The sequence below is a fragment of the Culex pipiens genome, chromosome 2 (assembly GCF_016801865.2).
Source record: "Culex pipiens pallens isolate TS chromosome 2, TS_CPP_V2, whole genome shotgun sequence".
NCBI classification, from domain to species: domain Eukaryota; kingdom Metazoa; phylum Arthropoda; class Insecta; order Diptera; family Culicidae; genus Culex; species Culex pipiens.
In genome coordinates this window covers 33,228,104-33,247,018 of record NC_068938.1, presented here as the reverse complement: position 1 = coordinate 33,247,018, position 18,915 = coordinate 33,228,104, and the positions used below count along the sequence as shown (strand labels likewise).

Here is an 18,915-nt window from a genome sequence, read left to right as displayed (position 1 = left end):
AAGCACTTGGAAGTATTGCATTTCAGTGTTGCCAAATCTTCAGTATTTAGAACTGATTGGATAGTAGGGTGACAAGGAAAAATGAGAATTTTGGAAAATCGTAAGAGATCGATTCTTTAGGAAAAAATAAGTAACTGTGCCAATTTTGAACCAAATAGGTTAAGGGTTAAGGGCCGCTTGTTATCATTAAAATTTGTATGGAAAAATTCGAAAAAATGTTAATTCCGCCAAAAGGTGGCGTTGAATGTGTCGGATAATTCTCAAGTGTGAGATTCTAATGTAAAATTTTATGACAAACAACTTTGTCCAAGACCGCAAGACGATCCGAGTTAACCCTGACGTGTTATTTAAGATTTCAAGAAGTCGTTTTTGTATGAAAAGATTATTTTTTTCACCGACTTCAACAAGCGACCCTTAACCCTCTACAACCCAACCCCGCCTTTAGACGGGGTTCGATTTAAAAAATCGCCAAAAATCCATTTTCCAACCAATTTTTGATCTTTAAAAAGCATTAAAAAGATGAACTTTTAATATTTAAAAAAAAATATGGGTTGGAAGTTCTACTTGTTTTAAGTGACTTTGCCAATGTTTTTAAAAATGTATTTTTTTTTTTGAGGTCAACTTTAGCAGTGTTTTTTACTAACATTTTTTATATTTTAAGTAAAAAGAAGTATGCAGTAATTTTTCTAGTGCCCCAGACTATGCCTCTACGCATTTTTTTACAATTTAAATGATAATGTTGCCATTTAATAGCAGAAAATGTGAAAAACATGCAAAAAATTGAGAAAGTTACTGTAAAAACATGAAAAAATAGATAGGAAAAATGTAATGATATGAGGTGGTAGAGTAGGCCAAATAATTGCAAATTTAAATACTAAAAATGAAACAAGAAAAAAAAAAAAGATAAGTTAAGTTTTTCGTAGAACAAAAGTTGCTCAAAATTACCTCCTAAACACGGGAAAAATAAAAATTTTCGAAAAAAAAAATTGGGCAGTAGAGGGTTAAACCTTAACCGATTTCGCTCAAAATTTTCACAGTTAAGCCTAAGAAATCGAATAAGGGGGTATCCCTGATGTCGATTTTTTTATTATCACTCTATTGAATAGGCATTTAAAATATATAGAGAAAAATATCCGTAAAATCGATGATTATTTTTAAGTTCAGAAATGTAACGAAAAGGTTGCCAGATTTGTCAATACTGCTATCTCACTTCAAAGGTCTTTCATATTTTTTCCTTAATGACATATGAAAAACAAAGAAAGTAATTTCAATTTGATTTAGTTAAATAAGGTAAACCAGATAGTTTTTCCTTATTGGTAAAGATTTCTTAAAGCCGATCAATATTAGTCAAATTTGGTCACAATTAATGAATCTTCAATCCGTTGTATGATAATTTAACGAATCTTTGCCTTTAATTATTCAATATGAGACATTTTTACTGCACTCTCATTTATTTTGCCATGTTTTAAACTAAATTTCATTGAAGAAAAAAATGAAAGTTTGAAAAACCCTTCCAGGTGAAAGAACATTTAATTTTAAGAAGTGTTACAAAAAACAACAAAAACCGCATCATCATCATGGAGCTCGGATTCGTGATCAGGAACAAAAATTACCCCTTAGGGCAAAGTTTCACACAAATCGCAGAGGAGTTGGGGCAACTGCTTTGTGAGTTGGCGGAGAATAACCCACTTTATTACACCATTTGGATCAGCTTGGTAAATTAAAATCACTTAAATTATTCAAACGATATGCAGCATTAATCGAGTTTGCACACTTATGCACGCCACTTACACATTCACACAAACACAGATCCCAATGGGGTAGGGGACTTATACATAATGTCACACATTCTCGGTGTCTGTTGGATTTGCTCTGAATTGTTTAGCAGTTTATGGCTTAGCAGCGCTCTGGTCCATTCATTGACTGCAGCTGTGGTTGAGCTGGAATTTGCCGGTGCCAGGGTTGCCAGCAAAGTTGATTTTTTATAAGCTTGACGTCTAAAATTATGAAATGATGTTATGAAATTTTCAACAAAATTTAATAAAAAATTAATTAATTTATAGTCAAAACAAATCAAACCAACTGGCAACCGTGGCCTTTTCGCCGGGAAAATGCTTATTATTATATGACATTCGGAGAGCGGAAGGAGCCAAATCGGCATCGGCCGGCCGGCCAGCATCGGAATCAGCAGCAGCAACAGAGACGCTCTCATACATATTTATTTATACAATTGCTAGAGAATAGCTTTCCCACCGCTCCAATTGACCCCCGTTCCATAATTTCCCGCAGACCGTGGCTTAAACTAATCGCGAACTGCTGTGTCCGGGAGGGGGAGGAGGATTTCCACCATTTGGTCAACCCCGTTTTCCACCATTGATGCATTCTCCCGAAGAACGAATAGCAGGACGAATTTGATAATTTGAAGGCAAGCTTAGTAAAATGCTGAACAAGTAGTAGAAATAATACAATCTTTTTTAAAACAAACTTGAAATCGCCGATGTGCCACCCAAGCTGTGATGCTAAGAAATGGACTTCTTGATGAAAAGTCTAGTTGAAGAAAGCCCTTCAATAAATACCAGATTATCAAGCTTGACCTGTTCGTGGCCCACCATCCAGCTGCCGCAAGAAAGTTGGAAAACCGGCCTCCCACAACGGCTCCCAGATGGCGTCAACCAGAGACGACTGGCGAACCGGCAGGGGGGTCATAGGACGTTTATAAATTAAAACCATAAATATAAATCCATGTGCATATTTGATACAATTATTTTCTCATTAAGTTTGAATCAACTCCGGCTCCGGGCGGCTGAAGTCGCTATGTTGTGTGTGTGTGTCTTTGTGTGTGTGATGTTGAAACAGGAGTTGGAAACGAGCGACGACACTAGATTATATTCCACACTTGTGTGAGATGTGTGTGAGTTTGTGTGTGGTTGTGGCAACATAGTGTGTTATCTGCATTGAAGTTTTCCTTTATTCAAAGGTGTGTGGCGATGGGTGGCTGGCTTAAGAGGAAGGGAGGGGGGTTTGGTGTCGTCTGAGGCGTCTGAGCTCGTTATACGCGCGCGACGTCGACGTTGAGAACAAAGTGTGTGTGTGAGAGAGAGTGGCTGTGGTAATTCATGGCGTGAAGGAGAAAATGAAAATTGCACACACAAAGTTACACACAACCACACAAAATCACACACACACACACACGTGCAAGTGACTGGCTGTCGTGTGACAATATTTGTGATTTTGGGAAGCAGCCTCGGGGAAAGTTTTGTGGAGCAAGAGGAAAGGAGGAGGGGGTAAATTGAGACAACGCAGTGGGTGGTGGCGAAATTGGATTGTTATGGGCAATTATTTAGCACGAGCTGGGTAAGGTAATCAGTAGTCATGTGGAGAGATTTCATTTGAATTTAAACTTTGCGGTTTAGTGGGTCTCGGTGACGTAGATGGGATAAAAGGATGGCTCTGCGGTAAAAGTGTGTTACATAACTTTGTGGATTATTTTGGAGTACTGTTTATTTTTGGGTATCATGACACTTGTATATTCGAATATTTATACGGAAAACCTTAGTTCAAAAATCAAAACAGAAAATCTAATTCTAATACCATGCTTTTCTCCTTTCCCATCCGCAGACGCGCCATCCTGGGCAACCCGGACGTGCTGAGCTCGACGGGCTGGTACCAGATGCTGCAGAACGACTTCTGGGGCACGCCGCTGACCGACTCGGGGTCCCACGGCTCGTACCGCCCCCTGGCCGTGGCCAGCTTCAAGCTGAACCACCTGCTGGACGGGTTCAAACCGCTCGGCTATCACCTGGGCAACGTGCTGCTGCACTGCCTGGCCACGGCCCTGGTTCTGCGCCTCGGGCGCCACCTGATCCCGTCCCGGACGGGGGCGGCCATCGCGGGTCTCCTCTTCGCCGCCCACCCCGTTCACACGGAGGCCGTTGCGGGAGTCGTTGGCCGGGCAGACCTGACCGCGTGCGTTTTCTACCTGCTGGCGGTGCTGGCGTACATCCGGCACATCCAGTGGCGCCACCAGACCGATCTGCGCCACTGGCCGGCCCTCGGACTGACGGTGCTGGCCGCGGCCGCCGCCGTCCTGTGCAAAGAAACGGCCGTGACAGCTTTAGTGGTGTGCGCGATTTATGACATCATAAAAGGATACGCCGGCTGCAGAGATAAGGTAGGTCGTCGCCTGGGCTTGAGAAAACTCTATGCTCCTGCTCCATCCAACGAGTAGTTGCAGCCACGAACACAATGCAGTTGGGAATCGTAACACATTTAATTTTAAATATTTTTGCTTTATTTATACTTACCACCTTTCGAACCGTAGGTTGGCAGGTGATTTGTATCTTGGCGTAAATGTTGATTTTTTAGAATATAAAAACTCGTACAATTACTTTAAACAAACATATAAAAAAAAAGAAAACCAACAAAATCATGAGGTTTAAAAAAACATTTATAGCACTGTAATTACTCCACACCCCTATCACCTCCATTATCCACACCAGTAACGATATTTAAATTGGATTTCATTATAGATTTAAAGCAAATAAAACAAACATTGCCACTCGTCATTAACAGAGTCAAGACAAGACGGACCAAATATAAAAAAAAAACATTTTTAAAACAAAAATCGAGTTGGCGTAATCCTAAGAGGAATAAAAATAAGTGACTGACTCCAATCAGATAAAATCAAAATTTCTATCACTTGATAAACAAATTATGCAACAAATGCCCTGAAAAATCAAAATTCTCAAAATATTTTAAGTCTCAATTCAAATTAAAAATGAAAATATTTAAAATGGCGTAAAATTGTAGTGAAATATTATGCAAAAGAATTACGAATGCTGTGAAATTCAGCCTATAATCATAAAGATATTGAAACATCTCTTGAAACAAATAGTTTGATCTTTTTTTTAAAGAAAATTGAAAAACGTGTTTTACCGAAATCAGGTAATTATGAACAAATCGAATATGTTAACTATCCATCAAAATATATAAAAAAAAATTCAGTTGAAATGTCAAAAAATCTTACAGAATTCTTTTAAAAAATCTGTTAAAATAACATAGCGTGACAAAGTATAAAATAAACAAATAATGTTACAGAATCTTTACTGATAGCGTTTTTTTAATTATGTTTTTTCCCTTTTGTTGAATTCTGAAATGGAATTTCCAATAAATAAAAATGTTTTAAAACCATGCCTTATTTTTTAATATAATGTGATCTAAATCTGAATTTTACAAATATTTTTAATTGCCTTTTTTTCAGCCAAAAGCCTATTATTTGTTTCCAATTTTAAATAAGTTGATTATAAATCTTCTACTACACATCTTTAAAAGGGTTTTTATCTTAAAACTTCGTCAAAAATCCAATTTTCAACCGATTTTTAATATTCAAAAAGCATTGGAAATTAAAATTCAAAAACGAAAGAGAAAGATATTTCCAACTTTTTTTTGTCAAAATAAGGCCTTTGCAAATATTTTTCAAAGTTTATGTCGCCCCCCTGCTTCAAAGTTGGCCTGAATAATAAGGGGGCAAAAATTTTATTTTTTCCAAAAACTTCAATATTTTAATGAAAATTAAAGTTTAATCAACTGAAAACCAGTTAAAATGCATTTTCCCGCACTCATAATCATATTTAGCATGTTTGAACTTCTTTGAAAACATTTCTTATTTTCATGAAATACCAATGTACAGTCCCACGAAAAGTTTTTTTTTGCGAAAAAAAAAATCCGTCAATACCTCGATTTTTTCAAAACTAATGATTGGAATTTTAAAACACTTTTTTCATCCAAATGTTGAAACCTAGGCTTGTAATTTCAATTTTTATATTTTTTTTATTTTTTTTTGCCCCCCCCCCCCCACGACTTTGGTCAGAGCCGGGGGACATAAACTTCAAAAAATATTTGCAACGGCCTAAGTATGACGTTTTTTTAGATCTGTCTCACTTATATTGCGACTTATATTTAATGGTTTAAGTTTTTATCTAAAAATTTGAAACACACTAAAAAATTTAAAAATGATAATCAAAAATAAATAAAAATTATTAATAGGGAAAAGAAAATCAATGTAGGTAAGAAAATAAGCCTTTTATGTCCAATTAAAAACAAAAACTACAAGAAAATTATAAACTGGTAAAGTTTTCAGGGGAAAAGGGCTGAGCAAAAAAATAATAATTTCAAATTTTAATTTTGATTTTCCATTTTTTTTTCTATAAAAAAAATTAAATGCTTTCTAAATCATAACGTCATGGTACTATTAATAATTTGCGGAATATCTATGAATGTATTTATAAGAATATTTTTTCCTTAGCTTTTACTGAATTGTGTGTAGAAATTTAAGATTCTTAAAATATTTCAAGTCTACATTTGATTTGCAATGAATAAATAATTGCTCGACTTAGTATTCTGGAAAGTGTGCAATGAAATACACAAGTGTTTCAGTAAAAATAAACTATTTTAGTTAATAAGGCTGTTGCAAATACTTTTCAAAGTTTGTATCTCCCCCTTCAAAATTGGCCTTAAAAATAACGGAGTAAAAAATATTTTTTCATAATACTTAAAAATTTTGATTGCAATAAGCTGAATACAATTTTAAATCCCCTGTGTTTTTACTCATTTTAGCATGTTTTAGTTTTGGAGCGGCCGTGGCTGACTGGTTACGGTGTTCGCTTTATAAGCGAATGGTTCTGGGTTCGATGCCCATCTGCTCCCTACGAGAAAGTTAAGAACACATAAATTTGAAATGATGAATATGAACGAAAAATCAAAGTCGCTCGAAGCGGGGTTCGATCCTCCGTCCTTTGGATTGGTAAGCAAAAATGCTAACCACTAGGCCATGACGACTTGGTGAGCGTGGACTGGAATTAGGACTACTGTTACAGAGAGCGAGTTGTGGCGCTATAACCACGGCAAATAGTGTCCAGGGCATTCGTGGAAATACAATGTCCCATCCCAGAGGGTCCCGGAGTACCAAACCTTCTTAGCATGGTGCTCCCAACGAATACAACCAAATCTCGGAGCGTATGGTGGTGTGTCCCCACGCTTCTTCCTCCCCTGTCGATTCAGAATTGTGTGTTGTTGTTCGAACACTCAGTGCTCAAACTCAACCCAATTACGAGTCATCTCTGCGATACGGCTTTACGCAGTAGGCCTGGCCGCTTTAACGCTTGTGATGTTTCAATGCATTCTAATGCAATGGCGCACTACAAATGTTAATAAATGACAAGAAGAGTGCTAGGCGTCATCTAACCTAAGGCACTCTCCAGGATCCCTTCGAAAGATTGGCTGCGCTAGGTTCTGATTAGATTAGCTTAGATTAGATTAGATTTTAGCATGTTTTAGTTTGTTTTAAAAAGATTTTCAATTTTAGTGAATTTTCGATGTGCAGCGCCGCGAAAAGTATTTTATTTTTTTTTTTCACAAAAAGAGTATTTTTTCTAATCTTTGCAAACCAACTGTACTAGTGTATAATGTATTTTCCAATTCGTTTTTCATTGAAATGTTGAATTTCTTACTGGTAATATCAATTTTAATTTTTATTGCCCTCTCCTAGACCTTGGCCAGGGCCGATAGTTAAAAACTATGAAAAATAATTGCATCGGCCTAATTATTATTTTGAAAGATTTTTTTAATAAATTCGCAGTGGTCATGGTGCAAAAAATAAAATTAATAAAGATAAACATAACACAAGAGAAATAAAGTAATTCGTTCAATAAAAGCCTTTAAAAATAATAAAAATGGAAAAATAACAACTCAATACAAGCGAAGAACGTCGTAAAACATTCAAAGACCAAATCATGGTCATTTGAATTTTTAAACAAAATTAAATACAAAAAAATTCAAAGGTTTTCTTTGGAAACATAACTTGACTTTTTTTTATTAGGTCCTATAAACATATATAAAAATAGCTTATTGGACCTTTTCAAACAAACTCTAGATAACTTTTAATTCCATTTAAATAACGTTGTTTTGAGCTCATAGTCAGATTATTTAAACTTGTGATACGTTTTTGATTTATTTTATTCATTTTTCGAACATGAAATTAATTTGTTTACCATCATGATGATATAAATTTAAAAGATGTTTGGGTTTGACGCCTCAAATCGCAAAACAAAAACACCTGAAAAGATCACCCCCATCGCACGGTGCCTCGTGGTCCGCTCATCCCACGCGCTTGCAAAGCCCACCCGGAAGCGGGGACACCGCGGCCACATCTGTGTGCTGCCCCGCGCCCGGGCGAACCGGAAGCTCCGGTATTCTCCGGTGTGTTTTTCCGCCGCTTGGCACGGCAGCAGTGTTGCAATCTCTCATCCCATCACGGGCACAAGAGTTTGTGCTTTATCTTCTGGTGTAGTCTGCCCTCTCTCCCTGGCGCGACTGCAAAAGTTGTGCAACATTGTTATTATAAAGCTAGCGTACCTACGTGCCAGCTTAGTGCCAGTGCCAGCGAAAGTTGGGAACCACAGCCGTTGCAAGTTTGCTCAAGCAGAAGTATTTGTAAACGCGTTGATCGTAAATAATTTGCTGCGCTCCTTCTGTGTCAATGGTTGCAGCTTCCTTTTGCCAGCAGAGGGGTAGTCAACCGGTCTTAGTAAATCACGGAATTTTATGGCGGAAGAAAATTGTAACAGGATTAACGGAACTAAGATGTAGATAATGGGCTGGAACTGGTGAAGCCATATTTATGGAAGATAAACTGTGAGTTTGACATCAAATCAAGAATACTGTTGTGCTTCAAATCATTTTAAAACAAAAAAATAGTTCAAATGTGTAGCACAATAACCAGAGTCAATGTTACAGAAGTAACACAGAACGTTTCCCAAGCGACTACGTTCACCAGCCTAATGGAATTCTTCTAGGGCTTCTGATTAGAGCGTCCAATTTCCCGGGGTTACAAAATTCCCGGGAAACGGGAAATTTTCAACAAATTTCCCGGGAAATCCCGGGAATTCCCGGGAAATTTGAAATTTATTGAAAATTGTTCTGATCCTGGTTTTAATTAATATTTTGCAACAAAATTGTTTAGAATGGTTACAATAATGATCAAAATAAGAGTTTGGTTCAATTAATGCCTTGGCTGCTTGTAAAAAAACATACAACTTCAAGAAAATATATAAATTTTCTAAATATATAAGCTGTCTTTCAATTCGTTCAAAATATCAAAAAATAATGATTAGTATTTTGTTTTGATAAGAAGTAGCTAGGTATTATTTTTTTAATCACAGTGTTTGGAAAGTGAGTAAAATGAATCCATGCTCCAAAACGATAAAATTGCTTTTGAATACGTCTCTGTGACCAGTTTGAGAGAATATGATAAAGAATAATATTGATAATTTAGTTGAAATTTAAATAAAACCATGCATCAAATATGTTTTTCATGGCAAAACATTGAAATTAAAAAAAATATATATAAAATATGTTTTTCATGGCAAATTTTTTATCCAGAACAAATCTTACTGGTTTGAGCTCATGAATAAATAGATAAGCATTGAATTTACCTTAAAAATGTGCTATTCACTTGAAATACCATTTTTATGTAATCACAACTCAAAGTTTTCAAATGTTTGGAACGAGTATTTGATATATGTTTGCATTTTATGGGCAACTTTTATGTAATACGGTGTAGTCTTTTAATGATTTTTTAGTTATTCGGCCTTAAAAATGACTACGGTTAAAAGAATTATCATAGCAAAAAAGGTAGTTCAGTGGTTTCATATTTAAACCTCTTACGTCCTTGGTAGCTCTAGTGCTCTATAAATTTTAAACTTTTAACTGTAATTTCCCGAACACTTTTAAGCACATTAACATTTAATTATACCGTAAACCGGGGTGACTTTGATAGGATTTCAATTTGTTTTTGGAATATTTTCCAACAGGTAAGGTTTTTCTCAAGATTATTATTTTTAAAGCATGTACTGGGGCAGGCCACACAAGGTCCATGCACTATTTTGGATAAAAAGTTTTTTCAATAGTGTTTGGAAAAATAGTTACGTTAAAAATTCGTAGTTTAAATTCCGGGGTGACTTTGATAGTCATAGTTATTCTTGTTAAAATCAATTTTAAGATGTTCAAACTTTATTTGTACGTTAAATGTACTATCACTAAAGTAGCTGATATAGTTTTGAAGAAAAAAAAATCAATGTTTATATTTAGTTAACTAAGTTTATAAGCTTTTTAACAAAATACATATAAATTTTAGGTAAAATTGCTAAAATGTTGGAATTTTGCCGGAAATTTGTTAAAACTAGTTTTATTTATAAAATTATCGATTTATATTGCATTTTATACTGAATTCGAAGCACGAATCACAAGTTTTCACATTTGACATGAAATTTGTTCAACTAAAATTGCCTATAAATTTGGAGATTTTTTTTAATTGTGTTTCAAAAACACATATTATTTATTATTTACAAACTTATTCAACCTTCTCCTAGTGGAAAATTGTCCAAAGAATCCGAAAATGCATTCCGTTTTCCGATTCAAAATCATGATCATTGAGAAAATTATGACACTTTGAGAAGTTTAAAATAATGTCATTCATCAACATTTTCTTAACTATAGTTAACTAACTTTTCAAATATTTCAAAATTTTATGAAAAGTTCTTTTTGAGGTACTTTGAACACGTCTCTACCACGGTCAGTATGATTCTAAACCATTCCGTAAGTATTTTAATTGTACTCTTCATTTTGCGGAAAAATCGCAAACCTATCAAAGTCACCCCGGCTATCAAAGTCACCCCGTTTTACGGTACCAATTTCAATTTTCTTCCAATTTGGTCATGGTAAACATAACGTAAAAACAACTCAATTTTGATCTTGGCGGGAAGAGGTACCTTATTTTCAAATAATATAACAACAATTTTCGTTTAAAAAGCTTACCAAAATTATAATAGTTTATTTTCATTCCATAATATCGTAATTTTTGTTGCCCAACAAATAAACAAGATCTATTCCCAGTTGTGAATGCTTCAGAAATTAATACCATCTGAAATAAATCTTGACATGGAATTTTCAGACGAACTGATAAGTTCAATAAGAACAGTAAATTGAATTTAATGAAATAAAATTGAGTTCTTTCTTAGTTCTTTCATTATTTTTTTGTAAGTTTAAAAAAAATGTACCAAAAAGTTAAGAAAATGTATACTTCCGCTTGAATTTCGGGAATTCCCGGGAAATTTACAAATTTCCCGGGAAACGGGAAATATTTTTTTTCGGGAAATCCCGGGAATTCCCGGGAATTTTTTTCCCGGGACGGGAAATTGGACGCTCTACTTCTGATTGCAAGAACCATTGGTAGTCAGAGCACCTACAACAAGCAGAAATAAGTTCCTGTGAGCTTTTAAATTGAGGAAAATTCTGCTGGAATGAACATTGAGGAATGTTTTGGGCGAATGCTTTCATCTGATGAAGTCGAAGAGATCGATTTTTACCAGAAAATGAGTTGAAATTGACTGTTGATTGAAAATTGTTGACGTGGGTTTTCCCAAATGGATTGGAGGAGATTTTATGCACCTTGTTTTGATAATCGAGTTTGAATTATGGTAAAATAGTCTTAATTCAGCTTTTTCTTAAAACTCGCCAAGAATTTTTTTTCAAAATTCCACTCACCATATGAACTTACTATTTCTAAAATTCACTATCCTGTGAAAATTCCACTGGAAACAACCACAAAGGCGCATGAAACATATCCAGTCCATGATACCGACTCTAGTACAAAAACAAACCCACGCGCGTAAAGCCCTGGTCCTGCGTGAGGACCTCAGCTGGCGGGCCGCAGGACAAAATGGCAAAATAAATATAGTGGAAAAACATTCCTATCAACACATAAATCCTTCGGATACACTTTTACTGCCAGTGAGGCATTTTTCAGTGCCAGTTTATTTTTTGTTGTGCAATTTTCCCCAACCTACACGTTACGGTTTTTGATTCTAGTGCACTACACTCCTCTTCCGCGTAGAGCGTCCAATTTCCCGGGGTTACTTATTTCCCGGGAAACGGGAAATTTTCAGCCAGTTTCCCGGGAAATCCCGGGAATTCCCGGGAAATTTTAAATTTATTGAAAATTGTTATGATCTTGGTTTAATTAATATTATGCAACAAAATTGTATAGGACATCAACATTAATGGTTTAAATAAGTGTGAAGATAAATTAGCAGCTTGACTGCATGTAAAAAAATCATTCGACTACAAGAAAATGTATTTTGGTATTTTTTGACGAGAAATATTTTTTACTTTGAGTAAAATTAATCCATAATCCACAATCATAAAATTGCATAATCCACAATCATAAAATGCAGAAATTATGTTTTTCATGACAAATACTGGTTTCAGCTCTTGAACAAATGGTAAAGCTTCTAAGTGTTGGTTTTACTCCAAACAACCCAATGTTTTCAAATATTTGAAGCAAGCTTTGAATATATTTTTGCATTTTTTGAGAACAAACAATAGAAAGTAATTTTTCAATGATTTTTTTTTGTATTATTATGCAACATGATTTAAATTATACGATAAATTAACATCATTCCATAAAAAGTCTTCTATTTTTTCACATTTAACCCTCTAACACCTGTAGTTGCACCAGTGCTCCATAATTCCATAATCCATAACCAATTGAATTAATTCTTTTTGCACAAATACGATTTTCATCTCATTTGATCATAATAAACAAAAACGTAAAAAATCTCAATTTTAATTTGGAGGTAAGGAGTTAACATTGTTTTGATGAAATAGCATCAATCTTTTAAAAAAATACCTAATTGTAATAATTTAACACTCATTAAGCAAGGTCTATTCCCAGTTTCTTTAAAAATTAATATTGTCAGAAATAATTCTGATATCAAAATTTTTGATAATCTGATTAATTATGGATAAATTAAACAATACATTTAGTTGAACAAAATCATGTTGAGTTTGTTCATTTATTATTTTTTCAGAGCATTTTCAAAAAGTAGTTCCAAAAATTCAAGAAAATGTTTACTTCCGCTTGAATTTCGGAATTCCCGGGAAATTTACAATTTCGGGAAATCCCGGGAATTCCCGGGATTTTTTTTCCCGGGACGGGAAATTGGACGCTCTACTTCCGCGTTGGTTTTTGAACAGAGAAAATATTAAAATTGACTTTTTCAGTTTTCACGCATTTTGAACTTTTGTGAAACTATTCTCGTAAAAAATAGGATTTTTCTGACCAGACAACTTTAAAATGTTTTTTTTTTTTAAACAACCAAAAAGCACCAAAATCTATTCCTTCTAGCTCAACTGCATCATCCTCAAATAATGGCATCAACAGGCCGCACCGATGCACTCTCGGTTGAAGAGTTGAAAAACGCAAAACTGATCTCACGTGATGACTGGCTGTTGGTTCTGGAGCTGCGCTGCATCGATATCAGTTATGCTACGTTTGCTCTTTCCCGTGCTGGTTGTGTGCAGATTATGGGGTTAATGGACCATTTTTGGTCACTCAATTTTGATTTAAATTATCGTGAAATATCAACCAATTATCTAATCATTTTGTTATTTAAATTGTAAGTTGAATTTGGTAAGAAATTTTAGTTAAACAAAATCGCTGAAGTTAGAATTTTATTTGGGTAATTCTCCACCAACTCACACGAAATCGAAAAAAGTTGCCCCGACCCCTCTTCGATTTGCGTGAAACTTTGCTCTAAGGGGTTTTTTGGTTCCTGATCACGAATCTGAGGTCCATTTTTCGATATTTCGTGACGGTGGGGCGGTACGACCCCTTTCATTTTTCTGGTTTTTTCCTAAGCACCCCAAAATTTTTTTTTTAAGATGCATTACAAAATATAAAATTCAGACGATCTTCAATTTTTTGATAAAATCCAGAGTTTTTTTGTGATAAGGTCCTGTTAACGTATGTTAGACAAAAGCATATAGGTCCTTTTAAAAAAAATCTGGAAATGCACTGTAAATTTAAAAATTCAGATTGATATTTTCAAAAGAAAAGCACCCACCCAAAAAAAAATAATTTCAAAAAACTTTTAAAAAATCTGACAATTATCTATTCTAAGCTTCGTTTATTGGACTGCTTGTTGCTTAGATAAGGCCTCTTTAAGCATAAATTTAGTATGAACTTTTGAAGTAAGAGCAAAGCAAAACAATTTTTTTTTTCGAGCCAAACTTTATTAACTTTGAAATCAAAAGTTTCACAACATAATTTATTTATGATTCCAGTTTTGCTTTAGTCTAAAATTGGCAAAATATCAATGTGTTTCTTGAAAATATTTTTCCCTGTTTTTTAACGATCTGTGGTTCCATAGTTCAAAATTTTCGAAGGGCTGTATTGAATTGTTCACAATTGATTGTATAAGTTTTTTTTTTTCTATATTTTTAAGCAGTAATTTTTTTGCCCTTCTGATTTTCTAAGGATACTCTAAAGGACACCACATTCTTCAACAAACTTAAACTCGGAAACCAATATTTTGATTTGCAACCGTCGAAAAATTATACTTTGTTCAATTTTCGTAATTTCAATAAATAAAATAATTTAGATTTTTTTAAAACAACTTCATTGTAAAAAACAGTTCCAATTAAAAAATATGGAGAATGACTTTACCAAATATTTTGTTTAAGTACAAGAAAGAATCAATGTCTGAACAGAGACAGCTTTATATAAATCTTGACCTTGATACTTTTTTTTTAAATGTGTAGATTTATTCTAGTTAAAGTTTAAAAAATTAAATAACAATAATTTATATGGATTATTTAAACTTTTGAATTGATTTTTTCACATCAATAACAAAATGATATCCTTAAAGGACTGTAACTATAACATATTTTTTTAAATTTTCAAAATCACGCTTTTTAACAATACATAAACAAATTATTTAAAACTTAATCATTTTTTAAAGTTCAACTATTCTCATGAGTTTTATTTGTTAGTGAAATCTGTTTAAATCATGTATTGATTTAATTTCAATTTAATTTTGATCTGAAATTTTATCAAAATCAATTTTATTAAAATGGAGGTAACGGAAATATACCCTTTCTAATCAAACACCTATCTTCGTCATATGAAGAGTTTGATGCTCGATTAAAGCTCAAAAAGTACTATTTAGGATATGAACTTACCAGCAACACCACCGCCTCAAGTTAGCACACAATTTATGCCATTTACTGGCCAAAAGATCAAATTTAATGCACTTTCTATTTTGAGAGACCATTTCTCATAATTTTGGTGGCACACACATCCACACGCAAGATCAGAGGTTAACTGCTTAACGAAAGTCGCCCTCAATATCTTCTCACTTGCGCTAACGATTTCAAAGCGCTTAAGATATAAAATTGCTTCCAACTACCAGCAACACGTTATTTTGCACATTAGTTAGTCACTCACTTGAAAAATAATTCCGAAAAATGTAAATAATTAGCAAGCACCATCAAAAAAATAAACGCGCTAAGTCTTCTGACGTTTGAATTTTGAATACCCATTCCAATCGAAGGCTGAAGCAAACCGAGCGAGAAGCGAAGGCAAATAGGGAACAAAGGGTGGCAAACAACACCACCAGCAGTGCCTGTTGGTGTGAGCCAGTGATGCCAGGAAATTTTCTCTATAAATGCTACCTTTCGTCAGTGTTCGCTTAAAATTTCATCAATTTTGGCAGCACTAAGCAGATCCAAAAAAGCGCTGGAAGAAAAAAAGAATTAAGCTGAAAATAGGAAAATGGGCGTGGCCCAACGCACTCGACTGTTTAGAATGCATTTGGGAAATATTTTTTTTAATGCTTGTGAAAGGAATAGCATAACTTTAAAAAAAAGTGAAAATAAACAGAAATGTTCTCAAAAAGTTGCTCTACTCATTGGTGTACTTGGTTTTAGTAAATTTCAAGGAACACTCCAGATTATCTATCCAGCATCATTCAAACACGACCGCTTATTAGGCTTAAAATGGGTATATTTCCCCTAGCAACCAGTATCTCTGAAAAAAGTTACTTTTTTTAATTTAAAACTTGAAATAATTCAAACTTTTCTGCAAAATAAAAAAGCTTTCTGAGGGTAAAATAATATAATGGACATTTAAAAATTCTGAAAAAATATTTAAATGTTGTGTCAAAAATTTGCACCAGTACCCTATAGAGCATTTTCGCTCCAGAATCATCTTTCACAATTCACTCCCACGCTGCCGGTGGCAATCCAGTTCAGCGGAGTGTATGTTGTGTTTTGTTTAGTTCCATCCAGAGCGGGACCACTCTAGCATAGACAGAGAGCGGGCATAGATTTAGTGCGTGAGCGGGCCTACGCAAGGACATTCGCAATGCACTCTGAACGAGGCAAGTTTTGAAACAGTGAAAAAATGATGAAGTTCAAAAATGTGTTTTTGAACCATAACTTGTCATTGCTTTTAATGAAATTTACACTATTTTTAAGAAATTTTAAGATTTGACATGTTTTTAAAAATGCAATTTCATACTGTGCCATTCTGCTCGGAGACGTTCAAGAGCAGGGAATTCCCGGGATATTGCCACTTGAGATGAGAGATATCTTGTCGAATGTGAAAAAGGTGGGCTTCTGGCTGCTCGATTATAACGAGGAAGCAGTTTTTCTGTGCTCTGTATTTTGGCATACGAACATGCGGCAGCATTGATGTTGGCACAAGTATCGAGACTCGCTCGGGAGCTGAATGCCACTTCAGCAGATGCAAATCTGGAAATTGAGCTCGAAAAAGAGCATTTTTTCGCTTTCACTGTATTGAGCGAGCTTTTGAATGTGCTTTTTCACTCGAAATGGAGCACAAGTCATCGAGATTAAAAATACTTTTTACAGTTGAGTGAAGTAGTCCCCATGGCTTGAAAAAAGTAGTTTAGTAAAGTTTGATTTGGTAGGTCTAGGAGGTCCGAATCGAAACCTATTTTTTCTAGTAATTTTATAGCCTTTCCTTAGTGAGGAAAATAAAACTTCATATATCTGCTGAAAAACCTGAACCAAAATGAAGAACCTTCTGAAAGCAGAAGGAGCTAAAGTTTCACAAAGAAATTCAAATAAACGAGATCTGGAGAAGTTCACCCGATGCGAACAAAACCAAATTCGGAATCCGAGACGAAATTTTCGCAAAAGTTCACCAAAAGCGTCACACACACACGTGTGTGTGTGCGCTCATTTTCACCGAAACGAGCGACACAAACTGTCCTAATTTGCCAATCTTGTGACTATGTGTGTGTGTGCGTTCACACTCATGTGTGTGTGTGACAAGAAGAAGCAGAAGAACAACAAAAAAATGAAGCTCGACGAACTTTCTTGATTGTGATTTCTTCTGTCAGAGCAACTTCACAAGTCTTGGTCGTGCACAGCCGGTGCATTGTTTGGCGAGTTTCGGCGAAAGTTAGCAAGTTCTTTTGATTTTGTTTGATGTGTTGTTAGTCTGGCGTCTCCGGCGAAGTCGTCGCTGGCATTGAATTGCTGACTTCGAGGAACTACCGAGAGAAACGAAGTTTCAGAAGGCATCACCTTCTATCTCAGTTCTTCGGCATGCAGTGGGGTCAAATTAGGTTGGTTCAAGAATAGTTAGAAAATTGTTCAAATTGGACTTATCATGTTCTTCTGAGACTTGGGATCAGGCTTAAACCACGTTACATTCATACAAAAAACATTTTTTTTTTCTATTGACACACCCTAAAGCCAGTCGCAAAACCACCTCCCCCACTGAAAAAAACTTTAACCATCAGAGGTTGGGTAGCTGCATCACAAATACACACACACACACACACACACACACACACACACACACACACACACACACACGGCAAGAGAGGACTTTGCGACCGAGCTTGATGCTTTCAGTTTCATTTATGAGCAAAGTTTTGGGGCCGCTTGCAAATTTGGTTTTGATGATGAAGGTCCCGTTCGAGATTTGGTGCGTTTTGGTCCTTGTCGGGCAAGGATGCAGCGCAGTTTGTTGCCGAGACTTTGGTACAAATTGCTTCGTTTGTGATGTGAAAGTTGGTGCGTACCTGGGTTTTGATGAGGGTTTCATAAAATTGTTGAAAGTGGAAAGTTTTCCTGACTGCAGAATTATTAGTAAAAGCATAGAGGCAACATTTCATCAACATTCAAATAGCATCTCCTCTTTCTTCAAGATTCTCGTTTATTGATCTTTCAGGTTGAATTTCCCCTTTTGAAAACTAACCCTTGCCGTTCTCTGTTCGCACTTCCAAGAGGGAGCTATATTCTTTTGAAATCAAAATAATTCGATTTCCCTGGGAAAAAGGATCCTTTCGAGTGGAGCTGCTGTAAACTATTTTCCCCCAACCAACACCCCACACACACCATACTGGAGGTAAAAGGAAAGGTTGAACCCAAAGAGATGTTGAACATTTGACTCCGAGCCCCCCCGTATCCCCGTTCCAACTTTGAAGAAGGCGATCCTTTTTCCCCCGAAGAACCAAAACTCTCGAGAGCTGCTGCAAAGAACAATAAAAACAAAATAGCAACTATTCCTTTCAACTTTGCACCAACACCACCACCCTGGGCAGAGATCACAAGTTGATGAGATGAGAAAAGTTAGCTAACTATTAGCGCTGGCCAGGCCAACCCACCACCGTTTGTCCCGTTCCCCGTGGCCACTCCTTAATTTTGCAACCAGCGTTAACCAGACCTTTCTAGTTTTTAGTCTTCGTCGGGGTGGTGAAAGATAGAGTGACCCGAGCAGAATAAAATCTCATGGGACTCAACTCAACTTGTAATTTTTCCAACACTTTGACGTTCAATAGCAGCTTCAAAAAAAAAATGTTTTCAGCTCAGTATGAAGTTTGCAAAAAAGTTTTCGTTGAATATTTGGCGAAATTGTTTCAAAAGTGAGAAAGAGCAATTTTGGTGATGATCAAATCCTTAACCTGTCAGAGTTATTCAAATTTCCCTTACAATCATTTTACATTTTGAAGTTTGATTTTTGTATGTGATGTAGAATTGAAT

At 35.3% G+C, this 18,915-nt stretch overlaps 1 protein-coding gene across 2 annotated transcripts in view; it reads left to right on the top strand.

Moving 5' to 3' along the window:
* Positions 1-18,915, top strand: part of LOC120422038 (protein O-mannosyl-transferase TMTC2-like) — a 496,233-nt gene that overhangs the window by 178,459 nt on the left and 298,859 nt on the right. For both annotated transcript variants that reach the window (XM_052708782.1, XM_052708783.1), the window contains exon 4: positions 3,619-4,171. In XM_052708782.1, coding sequence (XP_052564742.1) covers positions 3,619-4,171 — 553 coding nt within the window. The remainder of the gene's footprint in view (positions 1-3,618; positions 4,172-18,915) is intronic.